A 26431-nucleotide genomic window follows, 5' to 3' on the forward strand; every position below is an offset into this window, starting at 1 on the left:
ATATTCAGGTGTTTGATTATTAATCGTGTAAATCTCTTTGTCAAATTCGATTCGTTTTAAGTCATAGGCTTACCTATATTATTAACAGGCTACTGGTCCCTTAATTAACCCATAAAATATTGTGTATTCTTGTGCTTTTGTAACATCTTAAAAGTATGTTAGCCTAAAAGAATCATGTAACATAGCCTAGATTGTAATTTCAGGCACGTAAATAGTAATATCCATGTAGTTATACGGCTCAGTCAGCCTGTTCCGACTTCAAAAGTAGACTATTATTACAAATTTCATCTTCCAGGATTTTTAAAATGTTACTTCGAAAATTGTCTAATTTTTTAAAAATTTATATCTTAGTATGTGAGTGTCGAAAATCCAATTCACACACCACGCATCTCTTTCCTTTCAGTTTGTGTCCATAATTATGTCTAGTAATTCTTTTCCGTATTATGATCCATGTAATAGTAGTTCCTCAGCATATTGTTATTGCCTTTTGAAGATGGTCACAAAATATATATATATATAATTATATAGTGACTTTACATGTTTCGGTGACTTAAAACATATATACACTTTATATATATATTAAGTCACAGTGGACTGTGTTAAATTATTCTATAACAATTAACTAGTGTGACGGACCAGTATGAATAAAGTTAATTTATTTACGTGTTTGCTAAATGTTCAGACGTCATTTCGCAGCTAATGTTATGTCTACAGATATATTAATGTTACGAATTAATATACACAATTTTAATCTTATATCATAACTCTTGTGGTTAGGCTATAGAATATTACATTAACTCACCTCTTCCACTTCTGCCGACGAATCTCAGGTCGTTGAACTTTGCCACTTGATTCTTCATAACAGCTGTACAGTTTCTGAGTTCACCACAGAAGTTTTCATCATTACCGGCTTTAACAGTCACTAACGTGCCGTCCATTATGTCATCAAGAGCTACCACTTTAAATGCGACGGGAAGAGATTTGTTCGAACGCCAGTGTGACGGTAGAGCCGAGCACAGGACGGCGGGACTTCCTGTTTGCACTAACTCGCCGTGGTATTCTTGCAGGGCCTCATGAAGCCAGTCCGTTCCAGGAACTGTTGTTGTTGCCGGAGAGGGCTCGCCCGAGCTCGCGGCAACCGAGCCTGACATCGCCGGCGAGGATTTGTGTCCTTCACCGGACTTGCTACTAAGGTGGCTATTCTTAATGTTATTGATTGATAAACTCTGGCGATCGTGGTGAATGTCCAGGTCATAAGGGGATGGTAGATGCATTGAGGAAAGAGGACTCCACGTTGACCACAGAAACAATCGGACGCACAATGAGTTCCTAGGGCCTACTTGGTGATATTTTAACACTTAGATGTCATCTGCTGTGCCGAGGTTGTAGTCCTTATTTTCTTGAGAGGTCCTCTGTTGAAACTTAACTCTTTGTTATCACGGTTGGCATTTATTCACTCACAAAACGAAATTACAATTGAATTTATTTTCTTTTTTTTCTCTCTCCTGGAGGTCTTGTTGAACCTAACAGGTGGCCGCGAAGTTGAACTGACATTTAAACTTTTATCACTTTGTTACGTGTCGCAAAGCTTCAAGTCACAACAAAGTTTCACTGACGTGTTGGTGTGTTTGTGTGAGGGGGGTGCTTTTGGAAAAAGAATCCTTACACTTTTACATGTTCCCCGAACACGGCCCTACCATGCGCGCCGTCCATGTACTGAACTTCCAAGAGAGTTGTGGGGAAAAAAAATATTGTGTGAGATAGAGAGATGAAGTGGAGGGGAGGGGGGACGATGTCGATGTGTGGAAACTCTGGGAGCGAGGGAAGGGGAGGGAGTACGTTTGTGGCGCTCCGCCACGCTGAGAAGACCTCACCTCAACGTCAGGCTGCTACCACAGGGGAGAGGGCGTCCGTCCCTCCCTATGGGGTGCAAGCGTCACGACGCCTATCACTACCACACTCGCACATGTAATTCTGTCTCTCTTCTTCGCCTCTTATTCTTCTCCTTCTTCCTTTACCCCTTCTCTCACCGAATAAAACCGAACTTTGCCGAATGTGACGTAACAGTGTAAACACAGAGTTGATACTTGCAGCGCTGGCCCGATTGATTCAACTTCGTAAAGAAATGTCTTTTGAGTTACGTTGGAAAGTTTCGCGCTGTTTGAAACAACAAGAACAGTCTGGGAGACACACAAGTGCCCACATTTATATCTCGAACCCAATACACGTTCAGTTACCAAAAAGAAGAAAGTTGTCACGAGGCGAAATGTTGTAACTTAACGAATTTTTGCGAAACGGTTTTTGACGAGTAGGAGCGAACGTTGCCACAGCGGTAAACTGCTCGGGAAGTACTGCGCGAGGCAAGCAGCCGTCACTGGCAGGGAGGGCGCGACGACTTTTCTTTCGTCAGTATCCCATACAAACCGCCCCCTCTTTCACAGCCGGCCCCCGTGACTGAAAAACCTGTTTTATAATGCGGGATACAGGAAAGAGACAGACTAGTGTCGCCTCCCTATTCTCCCCCCCTCCCTGCAACCCTCTTCTCCGCCCCTCCCCCGCCAGCACAGCTCCAATCCGTAGCGCCGTGGTTTGTGTGGTGGCCACCACCCGAGTTTTGTGGGCTACCCGGCAACTAAGCCTGGCCTACTGGTGGTGTTGGTATCCGGTTGGACGAAAGAAGACGAGTTTTACAGAGTGGGGGTAGCCAAGAACACGAACGCCTCCCCCACGAGACTGCAGTCCGCAGACCGTCCTGACGTTTTGTTTTAACGCCGCGGCGAGGCCCGTCTGTGGGGTCTGGCTCTCTAAGTGGGTTAAGGGCGGCCCACGGCTTTGTGATGCGAAGTTTTGAGTCCTTATTCACTGTTCTCTTAATTAATCCTTTCTCATTTTCTCCTTCACTTCTTCAGTCCTTTCCCTTTTTCCTCCTTTATTCCATTCCTTCTTTTTTACCTCTTTATCATCCTGTTTAGGTCTGTATTCTTTCTCTCACTTTTCCCTCTCCTCCTCAGTATTTGTTTTTCATTACTTGTCTTCTTCATATATTTCTCTTCTTGTTCTGTCAACTTCCTGTCTCTTCTTCCCCTTCATACCATACTTTATACCTCCTCATCCTCATCTTGAATTTTTCCTCGTTACTTTCATGATTCCTACTAATTCTCCTTCACCATCTACATCGTCCTTCCTCTTCGTACCTATTCTTTTTGGGCCTTCTCCGTCCCTTTATTCTCATTATCTTTCTGTGTTCATTTCCCATATGTCTTCATTTCTTTAGTCCTTCATTTACATATTCTTCTTCCTCTCCTCTTTTTTCGTCTTTTTGTCATTTTCGTTCTCTTTTTACCTCTCCTCTCGTCCTACTTTCCACAGTGTTCGCTTTCATTTCTCCTCTCTTGATTCGCCCCTCTTTCTCACCATTTATTTGTACTTAGCGTCTTTGATACTCTTATTTATCTCTTTCCCTTCTTATTCCTCTTTCCTTTCCCCCTTCTCATCCTCGCCCCCACACTTTTGCTCATTATTTTCATTATTCCTATTCACTCCTGTCCTTCCTCCATCTGCCTCCCCTTTCTTCTCTTTATGCTCCCTTCCTTTTCCTTCTTGCTCTCTTCCTACGGTAGCATAGTTGGTTGAGGCACTATGCTACAAGCCGGAAGGTTGCGGGTTCGATTCCCGATGAGTTTATTGAATTTTTCAATTGACCTAATCCTTCCAGCCATACTACGGCCCTGGGGTCGACTCAGCCTCTAACTGAAATGAGTACCAGGAATTAATTAAATAATTTTCCGGTGGCCTGCGCGTAAGGCTGACAACCTTAACGCCATCTTTGAGCCGATTGTCTAGAAAATGTGGGAGCCTCGACGTCTCACAACCCTATGGGCCTCCACGGCCTGTTACAGGGACAGGTTTACCTTCTTATTTTCATTATTTCTAGTCATTCTTGTCCTTTGCCCTCTATCTGCCTCCCATTTCTCCTCTGTGTTCTTCCTCTCCTTCCCTTGTTCGTCTTTGCATCTATTTACCCTTTCCCCTTCTCCCTCTCTTCATATCCTTTTTGCTTTTACCCTTAAACGTGAGTCGTTACTGTGAACGTTGCAGCCGCGCATTGTACCTGTCAATGCGACAGAATACAGCTTCTGTGCATAGTAAAACAGCGCATTAACAGTGGGAACGAGAGGTTCTCCGCAAAATGATGAGATTTCCCATCATTCCTGGCTTAGGATAGCGTCATTTCAAGGGCTGTAACTTGCCCTCAGTGGGAGAACCAATGAAAACATCCCTTGATCATGACAAACCTACAGCCTATTGCTTCTCTTAACAGCCGAGTGCATTCAGTTGGATAATAACTGCCATTGCTAGATCTTAACGTCGTTTAGTGGCAGGACTGCACGGGGTTAAACAAGAACGGCTCATATCCTCATCTTAAACTTATTAGCCAGTGAGTGTACCTCAGGTTATGGCGAACATCATGAGAATTGGTGCCGTGTAGATAGCGATGAACCACCGTGAACACACTGGTACCTCGCTCGCTGATTTTTATACCATGAAGAAGGAAGCGATACGTTCCTTCGAAACGTCAGTTTACACAATATCTACACTGCGCCACACCCCAGAAAACAGCATTCTTCATAGTCACCGTCGTAGAAACCTCTTGTCTCTTATGACAAGAAAATTGTAGTGAAGTTCAGAATTCTAAATCTGCTTAAATAGAGGGGTGATGGCAGAAAGTCGAATCTTTCTCCCTGCGGCCCTGTAACAAAACGTGAACTTTATTACGACCAATGCCTATTCTTCTGCATTATCAACCTTCTGTCCCCTCACCTTCACTTCTCTTGTACTTAGCTGAAGACATATTAGGGAGGTGAGTAATCAGCTTTACGCTCCTGCTGCTTTAACTCCGGATAAAGAGCCTCCGGCACCCATTCGATAGAAGACTGGGTGAGTTTCAGAAGCCGTTTGGACGTGTGGAGAAAAGAAAAATCATTTTCTTCAGCTGAGAATCGAACTCCGGTCTTCCAGTCCACATCCTAGTCGTTATACCGACTGAGCTATGCCGGATCATTTTTATTCGCTTTCAACTACCATAAATCACATAAAAGGTAAAGTTGTTCCTATGCATAACTAATTAAACACTATGCTATGAAGGCGTATGGGGGAGTGTATGTGTAGATCCTCAATTTTTTGACCTCGGCACTACCTGGAGGTTAGTGGTCAGCTTCACGCCCCTGCCGCTTTAACCCCGAGGAAAGAGCCCCCGGTACCTACTGGATAGGAGGCTGGGTGAGCCCTAGAGCCAGTCTGGACGACGTGGAGAAGAGAAAATTTTTGCCTCTACCGGGACTCGAAGTCCGTCCAGCCCTACTTGTTCCCGTAGAAATAAAGTAACAATTAGATCTGAAGATCATACGTCGGATGTTAATAAGGAATCTGTCTTCCCGGATATAACGCTGTGTAGTGCGATGGAAGTCAACCGACGTTTCGGAGAAATATGTTCAGGCTTCAAGAGTAAGTCAAGAAAGAAACCAGCACGACGCCTTACTTACTGCCTACTTAATGCTGGTTTCTTAATGGGCATACTATTCAACCCTTAAGATGGAGGCGATATGTTCCTTCGAAACGTCCGTTTGTCTTTCACAGGACTACACGGCGTTGTATCCGAGGGGACAGAACTCTAATTAGATTAGACCAGAGATTTGCTGGTTTACTTCCAGGGGCATGAGTTCGATATGAGATTCTAACAGGAACACAATCACTGCGAGTGTCAGCCTGGCACATGCAAACTCCGGTCCCCAGGTTGCAATATAATGGCTCGCGAGGGAGCGTATGTCGTGTCAGTATCCGCTGGATGCCAAGTTGCAGTGCTGAGGGAGTCACTGGACGCTCCCGTAGTCTGAGGGCATCACCCACCGCCTCTGCTGCTTAGGGGGCCAGTTTCAGCTGACTACAATCTGCAGTAGTCTCAGTGGTTATTTAACGACGCTGTACCAACTTCAAGGATTAATTAGAAGTAATTAGCTGACTTTTGTCTGCAGTAGTCTCAATGGTTATTTAATGACGCTGTACCAACTTCAGGGATTAATTAGAAGTAATAAGAAGGATTCTGTCTGCAGTAGTTTCAATGGCTATTTAAAGATGCTGTATCATCCTCAGAGTGTAATTAGAATTCATGGACAAATGGAAGTGACTGGCCAGGAGCCTCACATGTCCTATTTAAGGGTTGGTTTTATAATGACAATACGTCAGTCTTAGAGGTTAATGACTCAATGAGTCGAGATAGTTCAGTCGGTATAGCGGGTAGGCTACAGGCTGTATGACTGGGATTCGATTCTAAGCAAGGGCAAGTGCTTTTATCTCTCCTCCACAGCTTCCAGACCGGCTCTGGGACCCACCCAGCCTCCTATTCAATGGGTACCGGCAGCTATCTTACTAGGGTTAAGGCGGCGGGGTCGTGAACCTGACCACTCACTTCTATCTAGTGCCGAGGTCAGGAGTGGTGGAGATATACCTCCATGGGTGAATATAGGCAGTTAGTCACATGGAAATGTTCCTAATACATTGTCACGAAGTTCAAGGATCCTTAACTAATAATAACTGGGTTTGAATTACATGATAGGCTTTACTAACACCTTCTTGTACAATCTCTCTTAATCACAATCAGTTCAATCTACAGCCCAAACCTTCTTCCTTGACTGCCGAGGACTCGCTCCACTCTCGTTCTCGTTCTGATTTACGACTGGATTACTTATATAGTCTATAGGCGGACCCATAGAAAACACATCCGTTGTCCAGCAATGGATACATGCGAAGAACATAGAAAACACCTCTTCTTCTAGTGTTGTTATTATAGCTCGTTCCAAAACAACGGAATTTATCTGATTTTTGAGCGCGTATTCGTTGCTGCGGGATTGTGTTTAGCGACCCGTTGCCTAGCAATTAGCATGGCGCGGACAGCATAGAAAACACTGCTTGAAATAACTTTTCTATTGTTGCATGCGCGTATCTCGGGCGTTGCGTAGAAGTGGGTCTGCATGTCACAATATGAACATATTTGGAAGTCATGTTTAGGTACACTCTTAAGTAGAAGTACTGAACTTTTGTGTTCTTCTTGTAGATGAATAAGATTCGATATGCAAATGGTGGAACGGGCGATCTAGTTTACATGCGACAGCGCGGATAAAGACTTGTTCTGCAGACAGAAGCAAACGGGTACATTGCAATTATGGTTAAGTAAGATGTATCGGTGTAGTTTAGATCAGCTTGCGTCACAGCTGATGGCTTGCTGAATGTTTCACCGTACATGGAACGTCCAGTTCGTTCACCATCTTGGTGTAACGTGTGCTGCCTGCCTGCCCCTTATCATTCATGTTAATGCGAGTTCGATACACTCAGCCCCAAAACCGATCTGCATAAAGTGACCTTTCGAAGTTCATTCCGAAGTCATATTCATTGTAAATTGGTCCTGGGAGGGATTCAAATATACCGAAGTTATGGACAACGGGGAGAGCTGGGATAGCTGGGATAGCTCAGTCAGTATAGTGACATATAACGCTGGCTCCATTCCCGATGAGGACACTGGATTTTTTAATTTATCTAATCCTTCCAGCCGCACTATGGCCCTGGAGTCGACTCAGCCTCTGACAGAAATGAGTACCAGGAATCTTTCTTGGGGTAAAGGACGACCGGTGCGTAAGGCTGACCTCACCGCCGTCTGTCTAGAAAATGTGGGAGCCTCGACGTCCCACAAACCTATGGGCCTCTAGGGCCTGTTACAGGGATTGCTCTACTTTATTCAGTGCTGTCGCATTGTGAAATGTTAAAATTCTAATAAAGTCTCACTTTGTACGCAAAGTTTGAAATAACTGGAATTAAAAATTCTGCAAGTATTAAACATGTGTTCCAAAACTTGTCTTAATTATGTGAGGTTTTCAGGAACGTATCGCCGCACAAAATGCGACATGATGGATGAAAGCCGGAGTAATTTAACGAATAGGTGCGACAATTGCTAAGCAACGGCACGGTAAACGCGCTTCCACAACATGGAAATCCTACAAAATCATGAAAATGAACGCGGTATAGGACAAGGCGAAGCCATACATAGAAAATATAAGAGGCTTAACTGGGCAATGGTCAAGTTTACGACCGTTCAAGTGAATAAGCTGCCGAAGCATAATGTCACTTGTATTAGTGACTATAACCACATCTGTGGTCTAGTGGTCAGCGTTCCTGGCTACAGATCCAGAGGTCCGGGTTCAATTCCCGGCGCTAGCAGATTTTTCTGAGAAGTAGTGTGTCTGGAACGGGGTACACTCAGCCTCGTGATGATAATTGAGGAGCCATTTCAAGGAAATAGCGGTTCCGGTCTAGAAAACTGAAATTAACGGCCGTGGGGATCCGTTTCGCTGACCCCACGACACCATCTATCCTCTAAATTTGGCACTAACTTCGCCGACAAGCTTCGGTCGCTCGGTCTGTATAGTTAGCTTGCAGACTAAAGTCACGGAGTCACATGATGGAGTGACTGTAGACGAATTTAATGAATACGATTACTTCTTCATTTTCACAGTGTTACAAATTAGGGTTGATGAATAAATATAATTAAAAAAGCCATTAACATTTGTAAATTTGTTTTCCGTCGTCTCCTACAACTCGCAGGGTCACGGTGTAGGTATTCGACCCCGCCTCCACACTGGTTTGTCTCGTAATGGCAGCTAATCCTTGATATATAGCCTCGAACGAACCACACAGAAAACACACTTTCCATTACTGTGAATGTATCTGTTGCGGCGATGACGTGACGGCTTCTGAGCCATTGCTTAGCAACGGGCGTATTTACAGAGCCGTTCCTTAGCAACGGCTGTCTTTGCTGCCTTCTCAGTTTTGGCTTTCAGCAGACATGCCACAGTATTATAGAATGAAATTTAGATTGCGACTGAATATGGACTTAAGGTGTTTGAGAGCTGTGTGCTGAGGAGAATATTTGGACCGAAGAGAGATGAAGTGACAGGAGGTTGGAGAAAACTGCATAATGAGGAGCTTCATAACTTGTACTCTTCGCCAATTGTAATTAGAATGATCAAGTCAATGAGGGTGAGATAGGCAGGACATTTAGCACGCATGGTGAAGGAGAGGAATGCATATAGAATTTTGACGGGAAAGCCAGATGGGTATTTTTTTTCCTTGGCACTACAGCCCCAGTGGGCCTAAGCCTACCTCCATGAACTTCTCCGTTAACTTCGGTTTTTCTAGATCTTACACATTCGGTAGGACTCCTTGGGCGAGTGATCAGCTCGTCGCAAGGCCTCTACCTGTAGACAAACACAGAAAAACGCACACAAACATCCATGCCCTGAGTCGGATTCGAACCCACGATCGCGGCTTCCGAGCGTGCGAAGGCAGTGCATGCCTTAGACCGCTCGGCTACCGTGACCGGCGGCAATGTGTATACCTTTCATAATAAGAAACACATGAATACACTCTGCTGGCAGAATGTGGAGTTCTTTTATGTTAAAGCAGTTGTTGCCGCTGTACTTCGAACGGTTAAGCCCAACCTAGTAAGAAAAGTAAAGTTGCCCCTTTGCTTAACTAATTTAGCACTACGCCATGAAGACGTATGGAGGAGCCGTTGTATAAATCCACATTTTCTTGACCTCAGCACTAGTTGGAGGAGAGTGATCAGCTTCACGCTCCTGCCGATTTACCCCCAGGGAAAAAGTCCCCGGTACCCATTCGAGTCCCCGTCTGGACGACACGGAGAAGAGAAAATACTTGATCCTACCGGGACTCAAACTCAGACCCCCCCCCAAGCCGTCCAGCCCGTATCCAGCCGCTATACCGACTGAGCTATCCCGGCTCCTTAAGCCCAACCTAGTCACACTTAAATTGGAACTTCTGGGCACCCTGTACCCAGCAATATGGCCCACAAAACGATGGCCGGCGACTGTATCAACAATAACTCTACTGAAGGCAGCATGCTTCAGAGAAAGGGGCTGTATTTTGTGTGGGGGGGGGGGGGGATGAAGAATATAACAGGGGTTGGATTTATTTGCTTTGGGGTGAATATTAATGCCTACTGCTTTTATGGGAACAGAGGGTGGGGAGAGAGATACAGCATCAACCTCAAGGGATCATGACGTCACCAGCAACTTGACATTGTTTGCCGACTGAGGATCGTTTTCGAAATAATGGATAACCCGTTCGGTATTGCAGGTACCTGCATTGACAGCTTATTGACTCTTGTCTCGCAGCGACAGACCTGCGTCCAATTGCAATATATATGTTGAACGCTGCTGCTAAGTGAGCCTGCTCCAATAGATGTTACTGGCCGGATTCACAACAGAAATGTTTCGCTGACGTAACATTCAGGTTCTCTTTAAGTTAAGTATTTGTATTTTGTTAAGTAAATCGCCTCGTCTGATAGCTCCTCTCCATCTCGTCCCTCCACCCCACCATACGTCTTCATGTTTAATTTCTGAATTGATTAGGCGCAGGGGATAACTCAGCTTTTTTTTACCTTTGTCTGTTCCTATATCGGCCAGATTTTCCAATAATTTTAGAGGACTTTTCTGGAGAGGTTCTGGACATTTTGGATCTTCAAATTTTATAAACTTCCCAAAACAGTTTTTTTTTCCTGCTTATTTTTCAAAACACATTTCTCCTAGCATACTGGCTTTTCCTTTACGATGCATAGAGCTTAGAGAGGTTATGTGAATAACTAATTGCCTTCTTTCCTTTCGTATGGCACGGATTGCACAGAAAGCAACGCATTCAACTATTTGTCACTGTTCAGAAACACAAATTTCCCCATCGTCGATTTGGAGGCCCCATTTCCAGACACATAAATGGTCTTGGAACGAAAAAAAAATTGATCACGGTTACCAACTGGGCCGGAAACCAAGAACGACTGTGCTGGCGAGGCCCACCAGCATTTAACTGCTGTGCTATGTTGTCTTTTCAGGAATGAAAAGGGGGGGCACAGATTACCACGTGGTATGAACTCAGAAGACTTCTCTTATTTTTTCAAAATAAAAAAGTACACTAAAAAGAAGCCACGCTTGCTCTTCATATATTTTTTTTGATATATTTAATTTTCAGTTTCCCAAAAATGAAAGAAAAGTTTTGGGAAATTCATGAAAAGGCCAGAATATACTTTGAAGTTGCCTAATCAATTTCCTTATATTTATTTTATTTTATATTAATATCATTAGGAATAACGTTATAACTTGTCAATATACAGTTTCTTTATTAAAATCCTTCACAACACAACAACAAAACAATTGATGTTTAACAGTGGTTTGCTACATGTTTCGGCTTTTTAGAAAATCATCATCCGCAAATACACAATTAACGTGTTTCTAAGCATATATGCATGTTATATAATTCAGTGTAGTGTTGGATTTTCGACAATATACAATAATGCAATAATATAAGATATAAAATACAATAAAAGATACATATTTTAAAAGAGATAAATTACATTATCATTATACTGTCACATATAAGGAGTTAGTGTGACTAACAACAATGGGTCCTGGATTGGATGATTGGATTTGTTGATGCTGCTTTATAATTAAAATCAATTATTACAGCTCACAATGAATCTTGACCACCGAGATCTCTCTTCGTTCTGATTCTTGTTCTACTACTGACTCCTGCAAATGACCTTCGTTGTCCCTATTAACTTTCGGCACGGACTCCGTAGAAACAAACTTTCATTCTTGATGCATATTGTTATAGTGGCTTGTTTACAGTTCCGTTGCCTAGTACTGGATATCTGCTATTTTTATCACCCACTTAAGCGGAAAGACGTTTACCAAGCCGTTGCCTAGCAATGGTTATCCACGATACAATACACTGCACTTCCTGCACGTGTGCAGTACGCCCTGGGCAACGCTGAGTCAACTAGTTATAGGATGGGATCGCTATATCAACCCGGACACTTGAAGGGGTGTTGGGGCGAGAGTCGGAGCAGCATGTCTTCTCATTAAATGTACCCCCGGAGCTGTTAACTTTCTTTTTCCTACCCCGGTAAACCTGAGCATTTAAACGTACGAGTAATTTGTGGCAAGAGGGTGTAAAATAATCGGATATCTGCCTCCTTTCAAAGGAGTCGGGATAGCTCAGTCGATATGACAACAGGCTACGGACTGGACCACCGGGGTTCGAGTCCCTGTAAGGGCAAGATTTGTCTATTCTACACAGCGTTCAAACCGGCTCTGGAGCCCGCCCAGTCTCCTCAACATTGGGTCCAAGAGGCTTTTTCCCTAGAAACAGAGCGCCCGAAGCGTGAAGCTAACCACTCATTTCCATCTAGAGCTGAGATCTAGGATGTTGGAGCTATATCTCCACTTCCCCACGAGTCTTCATGTTAAGATGTTTAATTAATTAAACAGATTGAGAATTTTACCTTTATTTACCTCTTTTACCTTACTTCATTCCAAAGTGGAGACCACTCAAACTCCTACCCAATGGGTACCGGGGCTATTTCTCCTTAATTAAAGCGGACGGTACGTGAAGATGACCACTCACCTCCAACTACTGCCGAGATCAAGAATACGTGGCTACATACATCCACTCCCCCATGTGTCTTCATGGCATAGTGCTTAATTAGTTAAGCGCAGGGACAAATTGGGGGCACGCGGTTGAGGCGCTATACTACAAGCCTGATTGTCGTTGGTTCGAGTCCTGATGAGGTTGATTTGTTTCAATTTACCTAGTCCTTGCAGTCGCACTATGGCCCTGGGGTCGTCTCAGCCTCTAACAGAAATGAGTATCAGGAATTTTCCTGGGGGTAAAGGACGGCCAGCGTGTAAGGCTGACAACCTCACCGCCATCTGTGAGCCAATTGTCTAGAGAAAATATGGGAGCCTCGACGTCTCACAAACCTATGGGCCTTCACGGCCTGTTACAAGGATAGCTTTACTTCTCAGCAGGGACAACTTTAAATTACTTACCACATTACAACAGAGGTTTCGGGTGGCTTACTCCCGAAGACTTGATCTAGAGACCTTCGCTAATCCCTTGAAAATTCTTTCAGTGTTAGGTGTATGTTTGCTGTTGTTTTACGTCACCTTGTTGTCACCAGTCAGAATATGTAGTATGGGTTGGAACGATGTTAGAGGGCTGATGAACTGGACAAGATTTGGAAGGAAGCAAATGATACTATCCAGACATTTGCCTCGAGGGACTGAGGAAACCCACGAAAAATAGAGGATAGCTCGTGTCCTAGCCGAGATTCGAGCTGAGCACTTGCCGATTGTAAGCCTTACCTCTACAGCAACCTATTTGACCATTGTCACATTTATTAGTTGGCAGTTCTTCAGTAAATACGTGTATATTTTTTATATGTAATTAATTATTTGTTAGCGTGTTCGGATAACGCGGTTTTGGTGCAGCCAGTAATACGTGCTTTATGGGTCAGACAGTGTGCAGTATCGAATATAGAGTAATTAAGACACGTATCGATCATGATGTGAGGTGTGAAGAACAGTTGCATTCCTGCAGGCGTCAAGTGGTGGAAGGGGATTCACCGGCAATCAGATATTGGCCTCCATAACCCATTCAGAACTTCAACACGTTTGTACTACAAAGAGATTTTGTCAGGCTTCAGGAAATGATTGATAGGAATGATTTATCCCTACATTCACCCATATCTTGGTAAACATTTTATAATTGTGGGACGGGGTTTATAAAATTCTCACAGCGATGGTTATGAAGTGTTCTATATTCTGATATATAACGCCTTGTAGTCCGTTGAATGTCAACGGAAGTAAATAAAACAGGCAAAGTTTGCTTGCTGCCTGTTTTATGCTGGGTTCTTGCTTGGTTTGTTCTTCAACCATGAAGATGGAGGGGACATATACCTCCGAAACATTTCTTAACTTTTTGTTTAATGAAGAGAGCCTATAAAAACAGATTTTTCATTGTGTTAATTATATTTGTACTTTTCATTGCCTCTTATCCAGTGGATACCGGTTGTAAAGCGGCCGGAGCGTGAAACTGAACATTCACCTCCAACTATTACCCAGGTCAAGAATACGTGGATCTATACATCCACTCCACCATACGTCTTTATGGAGTAGTGTTCAATTAGGTAAACACAGGGAAAATTTGACCTTTTTTTTATTGCTAGTGGGGTGCGACTAAGTCCCTTGAACTGCGGCAACTTCTGGGCTATTATATGAGCCCCAGATGATAGGTGAGGGTGATTGTGGAGCAATTGGTGGAATGATGATCGGCAGGGGAAACCGAAGTACTCGGAGAAAACCTGCCCCAGCGCCACTTTGTCCACCACAAATCCCACTTGACCAGACCCGGATCGAACTCGGGCCGCCGCGGCAGGAAGCCGGCGACTAACCGCTTGAACTATGGCGTGGCCAAAATTTTACTTTACTTTACTTTACTTTAAGTTAATAAGCCAGTTAAATTATGACATCTGTTTTACGTGCTAACTCGGCAACTGCAGGGAACAGTTACAGACAAATACAACCTGAAATAAAACAGTATACACATACGTGTAAGATACTGTCTGTATTTTAGAGCATTCCAGACAGAGGACAATCATAAATTTATAAAGGTACAGAATGTTGCAAAATTCGGTTACTATTAATTAACCAAATTAACTAAAATTTAATGTTAAAGGACTGATTATCAAGCATGCAGACATTGTTGCTGGTTTCATTATTGGTTAAGGCGTCATGAACACAAAGAGGTACGTTGCGTGGCAACGGAGTACAGAAGCTATATTAATGTCACTTAATATTTTTGACTGGAATTCTATCAGCAAGGGTGTCTAAAAGCGAAGAGCACTTAAGACTGTTCTAAACTTTCATTATAAATAACAGATTCAATAATAAAGAAGTTGTCAGCATTTATGATTGCAATGTAGCAAAAGCATTTATAGGCCCAGCCTTTTAATATATATATATATGAACTGGAGAGGATTTGGAAGGAAGTGGTCGTGGCTTAATCGAGGTAATAGGCTCGTGGAGCCCTCATCAGACGCTACACCAACCGACCTTATAGTACTGAAGTTGTCTGGTATGTTGTGTTTGAGATGGAAAACAGAACTAACACACAGCAGGGTGCATCCCTTAAATAGAACATTGCTCAGTTTAAAGGTAAGAGTAACTCTCCCTCTGGGCCGCGCCATAGCTCAAGCGCTTAGTCGCTGGCTTCCCACCGCGGCGGTCCGAGTTCGATCCCGGGTCTGGTCAAGTTGGATTTGTGGTGGACAAAGTGGCGCTGGGGGAGGTTTTCTCCGAATACTTCGGTTTCCCTTGCCAATCTTCATTCAACCAAATTCTCCATCATCATAATCACCCGGGGCAGGCTACAATAGGCCAATCAGTGGCCGCCGTGCCGAGTGGACCCAGTTGGACTCAACCCCTCACTAAGCGAATTAAAAAAATTAACGCTGTCTCTGTGCTTAATTACTTAAGCGTATCGGGGAGTGGAGGTGTAGCTCCACCATTTTTTATGTTGCTGGGTTTAAATCCCTGTAAACTATGAACTGCAGATATTCGAAATCGCTTTAAGAAATGAGGGCATATGGCAGCAGTTGCGGCGTCTTCGTTCACGTTTGTTTAGTTGCCTTGGAAACCGCAAAGTGTACAGAAAATTACATTGTTCACGAAACGGGTGTTTCATTTTTCTTTGCAGTTTCTGTACAAATCATCTCTCACTTAGAAAAACATTTAGCAAGTTGTACTTCTGTTAAGAGCGAGACGCGCACATTAAGTCAGGCAGGTTTTCAAGTACTTAATGTGCCCGTAATTGTAGACAGATTTTAACCAAATTTGGAATGAGTAAGTTGAATGTAGTTAAATTCTCCTATAAAATATATTATAAGTATATTTAATAGCCCGTGTCATAGCTCAGGCGGTTAGTCGCGGGCTTCCCACCGCGACGGCCCGGCTTCGAGCCTAGGTCAGGTCATGTAGGATTTGTGGTGAACAAAGTTGTGCTGGGGTAGGTTTTCTCCGTGTACTTTGGTTTCCCTTATCAATTCCCACTCCACCGACTGCTCCACACTCATCTGTCACCCGGAGCTGCTACAGTAGTCCAAATAGTGGCCGATGTACCAAGTGGACTCAGTCTCACCCCACTCCAAGAAACTAAGAGAAAAAGTACATTCGGTAATTTTTGAAGTCGTTACAAGAGTAGATGTCGACAGACGACTGAAACAATTTCAGTACGTGTTCAGCAGGGATCATATCGCGCCTAAAGACAGTGTATCAATTTATTTTTATTATCGCGTCTTTTCTCCGCCTCTCTGGTCTTGTGGTCAGAGTTCCTGGCTACAGATACAGATGTCCCGGTTTCGATTACCGGCGCCACCAGATTTTTCTGAGTTGTGGGTCTGGAACAGGGTGCACTCAGCCTCTTGAGGATAATTGGGGAGCTATTTCAAGGAAATAGTAGCTCCGATCTAGAAAAGAGAGATTAATGGCCGTGGGGATCCGTTGCGCTGATCACGTGACACCCTCTGTCCGCTGAAGTTGGCACTAACTTCGCCGACAAGCGGTGATCCCTCGGTTGGTACAGTTCGCTTGGGGACTACAGGTCACGGAGTTTATTTTTTGTCACTTCTTCTGTACTCTATAACGAAATTATAATAACAAAAATGTAGCTTACCTTTTAGGAGAAATATTATGGTCTATATTCTCAGGAAATTTTGTTATGGAGATGAATGTACCTCAGAATGTTGCTTTAGTCATGGTTTGTTGTGACGATATGGGAGAGAAAAATAATTGAATATACAGGAAGCTCTGAGATAACCTACCCATCTGTTTTTTTATACGACCACATAAGAAACGAAAGAATTTAGGGAATACACAGAGACATACAGACATTAAGGTGATCTCATAAGCCTAACAAGAAGTTCTGGGAAGAACTAGTCGCCAGCTTTCCATTGATACGACACGGACTGCATAGAAAACCAAAAATTAAGGGGGGTAGAAACAGCCCTTTGCCTAGCAACAATGAGTGGGGACATACAGAGAGCAAGACTATCTTTTTAGCTTCAGAAAGAATGGGGTGGGGTGAGGGGACATAGACACAGCGGCGTCTGGCGATCTCATGAGATTCATAAGCCTAAAAATTTACGACTGGGATACACAAACAGACAATGAGGTCATCTCATAAGCCTTCATTGTTTCTTAAAATAAAACAAGTAGGCTGAAAATAGGATTATTTATTATTAAGAGCATGTTTAAAATGTTTTAATATAAGACATAAGGTAATCAGAAAATATAGAACTGAATTTCATCTTGATTCAGAAGAGAAATAAGAAACAAAAAAATATGGCCACCGAACGTGTTATGTCTTCGACGCTTGAGACAAATGACTGTGTAATGTTCTCGTATCGGCATAGTTTCATTGCCGCGGCTTACAAATGACAGTGCTGCCATCTCTGCGCTGTTATTCATACTATGATGGCATGTTTCCACGTAACGGCGCTCTGTTCACGTCAGCAACCCACCTTCCCGTACATACATTTTCAGCATATTTAGTTTATTTACCCATCGCATCTAGCTGTCTCATTTTTACAGCACTGTCCTCTCGTCACACACACACACACACACACAATCATATATAGCCATATTCAACTCACCCCCATCCAGCATAGCTGTCCCAACATCACTTTTACTGCAACCACTCACCCCCGTATACACACACGGAGTGGTGCTGAGGTAGTTTGGTTAGGTTCAGACTTCCAACCAAAGCTTAAAATTGATGTCATCTCATTAGTAACTAATAAAATGCCTCTACGGTGGGTTTTGGATGCTATGTTGATTTTTTTATCCATTTGGTCTATTGCAACCCCCTCTCTCACCCCCTCACTCCACTTGTGTTGCAGTTTTATCTGTGTTACTGCTCTCTGATTTTGGAGCAAAGCCTTCATGCCATAGCAACCCGCATTTCTGTGGGAAATAAAAAAAAAAAGAGATTTGAAAAGAGAGATAGCCTTGTTGTAGTTTTGATTGTACTTGTCAACAATGCATGGAATGCGGTTTGATCACTGGACCCAAAATGCTGGTAACGTTTGGTTGTAGTGGCTGCAAAGTTAGATATTGCGGTGGGTTATTGCAGAGAAAGGGTAAGAGGGGGGTTAAAGGGTGATTGATACACTGTTAGCCGGGATTGGAAGTGAATAGACCGGACACGGTGGGTGGAGATATATATTTTTTTTATGGTGCGCAGATTTGGTGAAGTTTTTGGTTGTTTTATGAATTACTAGCACCTCCCCCCTGACTATTGACGCCACTATCATACTGATGGCGTCCATCGTGATACTTTGGTGCCCATCCAAATTCGAAATACATGTTTCCGTAATGAACAGTTGATATAGAGAGGGAGAAGAGAATTTGTTGTGACGAATGAATGCAAGGAAATATGAACGCTGTAAACAGGGGACATCGGTCCTGCGTGCGTTATGCTACTGTTACTAATGGGGAGGATGGAAGGTGCTAAGAAGGGCACCCTTAATTCTTTTTTGGGGCAGAAAGCGAAAGGAAAATTGTGAGATGGAAGCAGGCAGTGTCTGAGGAGTTAGTACTCGGATTGCACTAACTGTAAATGCGAAAAAATACAAATTAGTTGGATGAATGGACGACGTAGGGGTCGGAGTTCGAGTCCCGGTAGAGTAAAGAGTTTTCTCTTCTCCACTTCGTCCAGACTGGTTCTGGGGTCCACCTAACCTCCTATCCAATGGGTACTGGGGGCTCCTTTCCCTGAGTTAAAGAGGCCGGGGCGTGAAGCTGACCACTCACCTGGAACTAGTGCCGAGGTAAAAAAACATAGATCTATACATCGACTCCCCTATACGTCTTAATGACGTAGTGCTTAATTAGTTAAGTATCTTTACCTCGGTGGTAGACTAGCGTTTATTCTGCACAGTGCGTCTAACTAAATACATAGCCAACACTTGCTCAACCACTCAAGAATTTCTCAACATTTTATGGAACTCGAAAGTTCATTACCTTGCTCACAGGATCCCGCCACGTGTCCGTATCTTGAGCTACATTAATCCAGTCCGCATCCTCCATCATATTTACGTAAGAATATTTATTCCAGTCACTTCTAGTTCTTCCTAGTGGACTCTTTCCTTCAGTTATCTTAACAAGAACCTTGAGTGCACACATGTCTCTTGCGTTTAATATGCCCTGGGAATCTTATCCTGCCTGGCTTGATCATTCTAGGAATATCTGTCGAGGAGTACAAGTTGTGAACCTCCCCGTTGTGACTTTTCTATAATTTTCTTTTGCTTCATTCCTCTTAGGTCCAAATATTCTCCTCAAATGTTCTGTTCTCAAACACCTTTCAGTCTATGTTCTTGAAATTTCAGAAAATACAGAACTACGGCGAAGTTACAAATATAGAACATGTAGAAGACAATTATGAACTGCGTGGTAGCAATTTCCCCAGGTTTAATGTTCTGTTTCTGCCCTTACGAATCAGATATGGAGTTATCAGTGTAGTTCAGAAGTATCTAAAACTTGCTACATTTTTAAAGGATCTATTTGATGTCCTTATGACTAATTCTTCTCCTGCATTCTGGGCACGAGGATAACTATACATTTGGCGTCCTCTCACTGTACTTGCAAGGAACAACAATTCAAATAATTTACCACGACATTCACTTCAGGCTAAAAACATGACTTCTTGTTTCAGACAATTTAATCGTACTTAATAGGAGGAAAAAAATGTATAAAGCTATCCCTGTAACAGGCCGTGAAAGCCCATAGGGCTGTGAGACGTCGAGGCTCCGACATTTTCTCTAGACAAACGGCTCACAGATGGCGGTAAGTTTGTCAGCTTTGCGCGCAGGTCGCTCTTTACCCCCCCCTCCCCAGGAAGACTCCTGATACTCATTTCTGTTAGAGGCTGAGTGACACCAGGGCCATAGTGCGGCTGGAAGGATTAAGTAAATTGAAAAATCCACCTCATTAGAACTCGAACCCGTGACCTTCCGGCTTGTAGCACAAATCTTACTTAATACTGTTCTTAATTAATTATATAGTACTTCGCCAAAATAATTGGCTGAATTCCTCTGAATTTGTAAAAACAGAATAAGGAATGGAGAAAACGAAAGGAGTCACAGAATTTAAGGTAATATGGCAATGATTTGTTTGTAAATTTGAAGACGCTACACCATTCACAGAGATTGTGAAGTATGGGAATAATGTAAATAGGCCTTTAAAAATACCAATGCCATTTTGTGATTTTAAACAAAATGGATGAAATGCGATAGAACATCGGGTCATATCATGCTCTCAATGTCGTCACATTGTTTTTTTTCCCCCCGAAACAAATAACATGGTTTCATATTGATGCAGCAACCACAACTGCAGTGTTGCCACGTAACCCTAAATTTGGTGCTGATGGAATGTAACAATTATAAAGAGGAATTGATGCAAAAATCCAATAACCAACATATTTGTGATAAAATGCACTTTTCTGCTTTATTATGATTTTCAGATGACCCTATACAAAGTTTGAAAATGTCATCTGGTTGCAGAATGTTGCAACACTGTAGCATTTGGGGTATAAAGTGGTTATTCTAAACGAAAATATGTTGTGTCCGGCGTTCACAGTGTGTGAAACCTGATCGAGGACTATTGCAGTGATCAGGTATTTCTTTTATTAGCAAGTTCTTACTGATACATAGCACCCTATAGCTTACATGGATTTTAGTCAAAGGAAATAAATAACTTATTGTAATACGGCAGCTGAGAAACCGGACCAATGGAGCCAGAAGAGACGGTCATTGCATGGTAGCGGACGTTAATCGCGTCACCTTGGCGACGGAACCCCATCCTCTTGTCAGAGAATGTTATATAAGGATTACGACCTCAAAGATTCAGTTGAAAAAGAAAACTCTTGTAGTGAGTCCCAAGGGGCTTGGTGCCAAGACGCACTGATTGGTGGTGAACGTGCAGTCGTGCAGTAACTTTTGTGCAAGACTGTCGCTAGCTGGTAACGACATGAGCGTAAGGGTCACTGTTGGTATCCGTTACTAGGCAATCACAAAATCCTGACATTATTAATTGAAAGACGACATTTTGAAGGGTATCGAAATTTGGAACCAAGTAGATGGAATATCGGTAAAGCTGTAGATGTGTAGGACACCAACTATACTGATAAGCTCTTTGTGGTTTTCCTCAGTCATCTCAAGAAATTACAGGATTTTACCTCGATTAGGCCACGATCGATTCGTTTGAAATCCTTTTGCTGGCAAGAGGCGAATAGAACTGTCCAAGGATCGTGTCCTGTAGCGAACTACATTCTTAACGGCGTCAAGTCTACGGGTTTTGACACCACGAGTTTCAGTCAGTTTGTTATTGCGGTATAGACTCTGTTGCTTAATTAGGCGTGGATTCAATAATGTAATACAGTTTTAATTAAAAAAACCTTCATTTAGTGTACTTGTCCTTACCGCTGTCAGTTCATCTAAACAAAAAAGGAAAGGAAACAATTAATAAAAACAGAAAAACAAAAGGAAAGTACAAGAAAAAAGGAATTATCCCATCGCACACTGACACACCTGTATTGGGAATCCTTCCTTCATAAGTTCCTGCATATTTTTACTGTACACGCGGTTGCGTCGGGTTAGCAACTAAAAGATCCCCCTTCCCTCGCCCTGCATAACATGCTCACACATCGCCTGCATTCCAGTGTAGGATTTTGCCTGCTTTTCAACCAATCACGAGGAGTCTTGAACTAGTCAGAGTAGTTGGATTTCATGCTTGTGTTTTCACGAGGCACGCGGTAGCGTAGTTGGTTGAGGCACTATGATAGAAACCAGAAGGTAGCGGGTTCTATTCCCGATGATATCGTTGGATTTTTCAGTTTACCTAATCCTTCCAGCCGCACTATGAAACTGTGGCCGACTCAGCCTCTAACAGAAATGAGTACCAGGAAGATTTCTGAGGTTAAAGGGTGGCAGGCGCGTAAGGCTGAGAGCCTTACCGCCATCTGTGAGCCGATTGTCTAGAAAATGTGGGAGCCTCGACGTCTCATAACCCTATTGGCCTCCACGGCCTGTTACAGGAATAGCTTTAACTTTTTACATTTTATTTGTGTTTTCAGGGTCTCCATCCGATATATAATTTCGGCTCTCGGGGTGTGGCCACTCCGTGTGTTGTGCTCCATACAGTCACCCTTATTTCCATCGCGAGACGCATAGAGCTTGTGCTCCAGGGAACGGGGATAGCGCAGTCGGTATAGCGACTGCTGCGGGCTGGACGACCAAGGGGTCGAAGTTCGAGTCCCGGTAGGGCAAGCATTTTCTCTTCTCTATGTCGTCCAGACCAGCCCTGGGGTTCACCCAGCCTTCTATCCATAGGGTACCAAGGGTTCTTTCCTGGGGCTAAAGCGGCTGGGCCGTGAACCTGACCACTCACCTCCAACTAATGCCGAGGTCAAGAATAGGTGGATATGTACATCAACTCCCTTACACACCATCATGGCGTAGTGCTTAATTCGTTAAGCAGATGGACAACTTTACCTTTATAAATATTAGTGCTTCATCCTCTCCTGTAAACCTCAAGTTCACCAAAGTGGACTCGCGCTTCCCAGGCGAGGAACTACGACTTTGGCTAGATATTCATCACGTGGGTGTGGGAATTCCCCTCCGCCCGAAATGTTAAAATGTTAGGATTTGACTTCGTTAGCTTCTTCATTTAGGGCGATTCTTGTAGAGTGCTTTTTGGGAAAGCTACTCATTCGTTGGCTTTACGGTCTTCTAAAAACCCCGACCTTCCTCTACTAAAGTCCCTCATGCATTTTTGTTATTTGCCTTTTGCCTCCATCTCACCATTTTTAGCTCTTGCACATCATTCTCTAAATCATCCATTCAGCCATCACAGTCTGAGCCTTTCCAAATTGTCATCAGCTTTCTGGATTGTATTTTGGCGCTAGAGCCCCAATTTTGGTCGTAGCTTACCTCCATGAAATTCTTCGTTTCACTTCGGTTTACTAGGTCTTAGATATTCGATGGGACTTCTTGGGCGGGCGATCAGCTAATCGCAAAGCCTACACAAGCACAGAAAAACGCGCGCGCGCACGCACGTACACATATACACACAAACCCTGAACATGCGTCTTCAGAGTGGGATTCGAACACACTATCCAAGCTTCCAACCGAGCGAAGACAGTGCATGCCTTAGACAGCTCGGCTAACGTGACCGGCCAGCCTTCCGGATTACGTTCAAAAAATTTCTTAGCAATCCTTATTTCATTTCTTCTAATCACACACACCAAACGCTCTGATCATGTTTCAATATACGCTACAAGATCAGGTGTGTGTGTTTATTCTGTGTTTGTGTTGTCCTGTGTTTAGGTAGAGGCCTTGCGACTAACTGATCACTCATCCGAGGAGTCCTACCGTCTGTAACATGATCATGAAACTGAAAAGTCAGAGGCCAGGCCCAAAGGGGCTGTCGAGCCAGTGGGGAGAAAAAAAAATAGTGTCTTTACCATTAATATATGTAGCTTTGCAGGCATTATAAATCCAGGGATTAATATTTTACGTTTTGAAAAATGTAAGATGAGTTTATTCGCTACAGGACGTGTGTTTGAGGCCTGACTAAATACTATATAAAGCTTTATTTTTGTACCCCGGGTTGAGCGAAATAATATTTTATTGGTTGCGTGGATTTAAACGTGACGGACGTGCAGCTCTACTTGCACCATTCCCACGCAACAAAACAGCCCCATTCTGTTTCACAAAACAGCAATAATGGATTGGAAATTGATCTCCCCCGGGTCACGGGTTAAGGGGGGAGGTCGTGACGGATTGACCACTTCTCTCGTGGTTCACTAGGACCTGTGCCGTTAATCATGTTGGCCAATAAGTGTATGTTTTGAGCGCAGGAAAGCAGGATAAGAGGGATAGCTGTACTGTATAATGCTGCACCGCTTAAAACTTCCAAAGTTTCTTTTTAAATAGTATATTAAATTATTTGTTGTATGTTTATGACTGCTTCTGTGGTCTAGTGGGCAGAGTTCCTGGGTACAGATCCAGAAGTCCCGGGTTCGATTTCCGGTTCTAACAGATTTTCTGAGGAGTAGTGGGTCTAGAACGGGGTCCACTCTGCCTCATGAAGATAATTGAGGAGCTACTTGATTGAAAAAGTAGCGGCTCCGGTCTAGAAAACAGAGATTAACTGCCGTGGGGATTCGTTGCGCTGACCACGCGACACCCTCTATCCGCTAAAGTTGGCACTAGCTTCGTCGACAAGCTGCGGTCGCTCGGTCGGTATAGTTCGCTTGCGGACTAAAACCACGGAGTTTTTATGTTTATAGTTATATGGTTAACGGTTTATTATACAGGATGTAACGGAATGTATGGACAAATTTTGGACAAGAGTTTCACATACCAAAAGAAGAAAAAATGGCCGTATCAACATGTGTCCGGAATTAATTTATGAATTATACATGAAAGAATGCGTTATGGTGCTCCGTCAATTTTTAGCCGTGCTGTGCGAGACTGCCAGTAACACCTCTTATGGCCCCTGCATGGCCTCCAAGGCCGCCTGACTTGAATCTTCTGTATTTTTACCAGTGGGGCACCTACAAGCCCTTGTGCATGCAGCTCCTGTTCGCAACGAAGAGACACTTCGCCTGCGCATTGTGGATGTCTGTCAGACTGTCCGCAACTACCCAGGCATATTTGAATGGATACGTTCGTCCATGGTGAGACGTGTGGAAATTAGAAGCATGTAATTATCCAATTTTCTCCTGTTTCCTGTTACTTCCTTTCCTTTCCGTTTTATTATTCTCCTCAGCTTGTTTTCTCAATTATACGTAGGCTTGTGTTCTTCCCGTAATTTCAGAGATCAAGTCTCACATACATACAAAACAAACAAAATAAAAAAAACAAACTCCGCTGCCTGTAGTCCGCAAGCGAACTATACCGACTGAGCGACCGCCGCGTGTCGGCGAAGCTAGTGCCAACTTTAGCGGATAGAGGGTGTCGCGTGGTCAGCGCAACGGATCCCCACGGATGTTAATCTCGGTTTTCTAGACCGGAGTAGCTATTTCCTTGAAATAGCTCCTCAATTATCCTCACGAGGCTGAGTGGACCCCATTCGAGACCCACTACTTATCAGAAAATCTGGTAGCATCGAGAATCGAACCCGGGACCTCTGGATCTGCAGCAGGGAACTCTGACCACTAGACCACAGAAGCGGTCATACACGCAAAAGTACGTACAAAATTCGTTTATGTTAGTTGCCGGAAATAAGTGTCAGAAATATTTATTTCAAAACCTTACGTGTCGTTTTCGAGGTATATTGTGACGCATATGCCCATTACGAGGCAACGGCTCGGTAAACATATTTCCGCAACACAAGCGCTCAACAATCGAATGATATCTATTGTTAGGTAACGGACAAATAGACGCGCTTTCTGGACAATAGCTGACATCCATTGCTAGGCAGTGGATGTGTTTTCTATGGATTCCGCCTCGAGGCTATATAAGTAGTTTAGGATAGACCATAGTAGATCAGAATTAAATAGACTTAGGCAGTCAAGGAAGAAGGGTTCGGCTGAAGATTTATTGTGAGCTGTTGTTAGTTGATTGTGATTACAAGTGATTGTGCAGTAAATCCAATCATCCAGTCCAATACTCGTCTTATAAGTCACCCATACGCGTGGCAATATGAACTCTGTTATTGCGTAACCATCACGGTTCAAATGATTAACTTTCTAACCTTAGTGTAGAAAGACGAGGACCCGTGCGACACAGAGACTAGCAAAGAACGCGTTTGGTTCACTGCGATTGTCTCTGGCGTTAGCCCCTACACCAGCGGCTGCTGCTGGTAACACTCAACGTGCCAGGCTTCCGTTTTAAATTGCAACTGTCAGAACAAACTGACGAAGTGTAATTAAGTTGACTTGAGCGTGTACAGCCCGAGGTAGTTTGAAGGGGGAAGGCAGATCTGTTTTAACCTTTCGTAAGAGAAACTACCCCTTACCCGTCCCGACTTGATCACTACCTAGGGGTGAAACTTTCAACTTCCCTCAACACCTCCATTGTAAGCAGTACTTTTTTTTTAAGGCTTCTTAGAAAATTTTGGGAAAGGGGAAGTGTTATTGCTTTGTTTACATCGCGTTAATAAGTTCAGAAACAAAACCATTGCACTAAAGTGACAAGCATTGCTCCAAGAACAATGTGTTCTCGTTCGTTTAACACAACGCAACACGTAGCGATTCGAATACCGGCGTTCCAACTGCCGATCACAGTGGCCGCGCGGTCTAAGGCATGAAATGTCTTCGCTCGCTCAAACAGTGGGATCGTGGGTTCGAATTCCACTCAAGGCACGCATATCTGTGTGCGTTTGTTGTGTGTCTGTGTTGTTTTGTGTTGTTTTGTGTGTAGGTAGATTATAGATAACGGGCTGATGCCCCGTCTAAAAGGTCCTACCTA

General features: G+C 43.5%; 2 protein-coding genes across 2 annotated transcripts in view; one reads left to right on the forward strand and one right to left on the reverse strand.

Annotated features, from left to right (window-relative positions):
* Nucleotides 1–1698, reverse strand: part of LOC111873716 (segmentation protein Runt) — a 78138-nt gene extending 76440 nt beyond the window's left edge. Inside the window, exon 1 of the mRNA XM_023868650.2 lies at nt 803–1698. Within this exon, the coding sequence (XP_023724418.1) occupies nt 803–1274 (472 nt within the window). The 5' untranslated portion in view covers nt 1275–1698. The remainder of the gene's footprint in view (nt 1–802) is intronic.
* Nucleotides 1–26431, forward strand: part of LOC111873710 (runt-related transcription factor 3) — a 641992-nt gene that overhangs the window by 359964 nt on the left and 255597 nt on the right. The window lies entirely within an intron of this gene.

Source organism: Cryptotermes secundus, unplaced genomic scaffold, assembly GCF_002891405.2.
Source record: "Cryptotermes secundus unplaced genomic scaffold, Csec_1.0 scaffold31, whole genome shotgun sequence".
NCBI classification, from domain to species: domain Eukaryota; kingdom Metazoa; phylum Arthropoda; class Insecta; order Blattodea; family Kalotermitidae; genus Cryptotermes; species Cryptotermes secundus.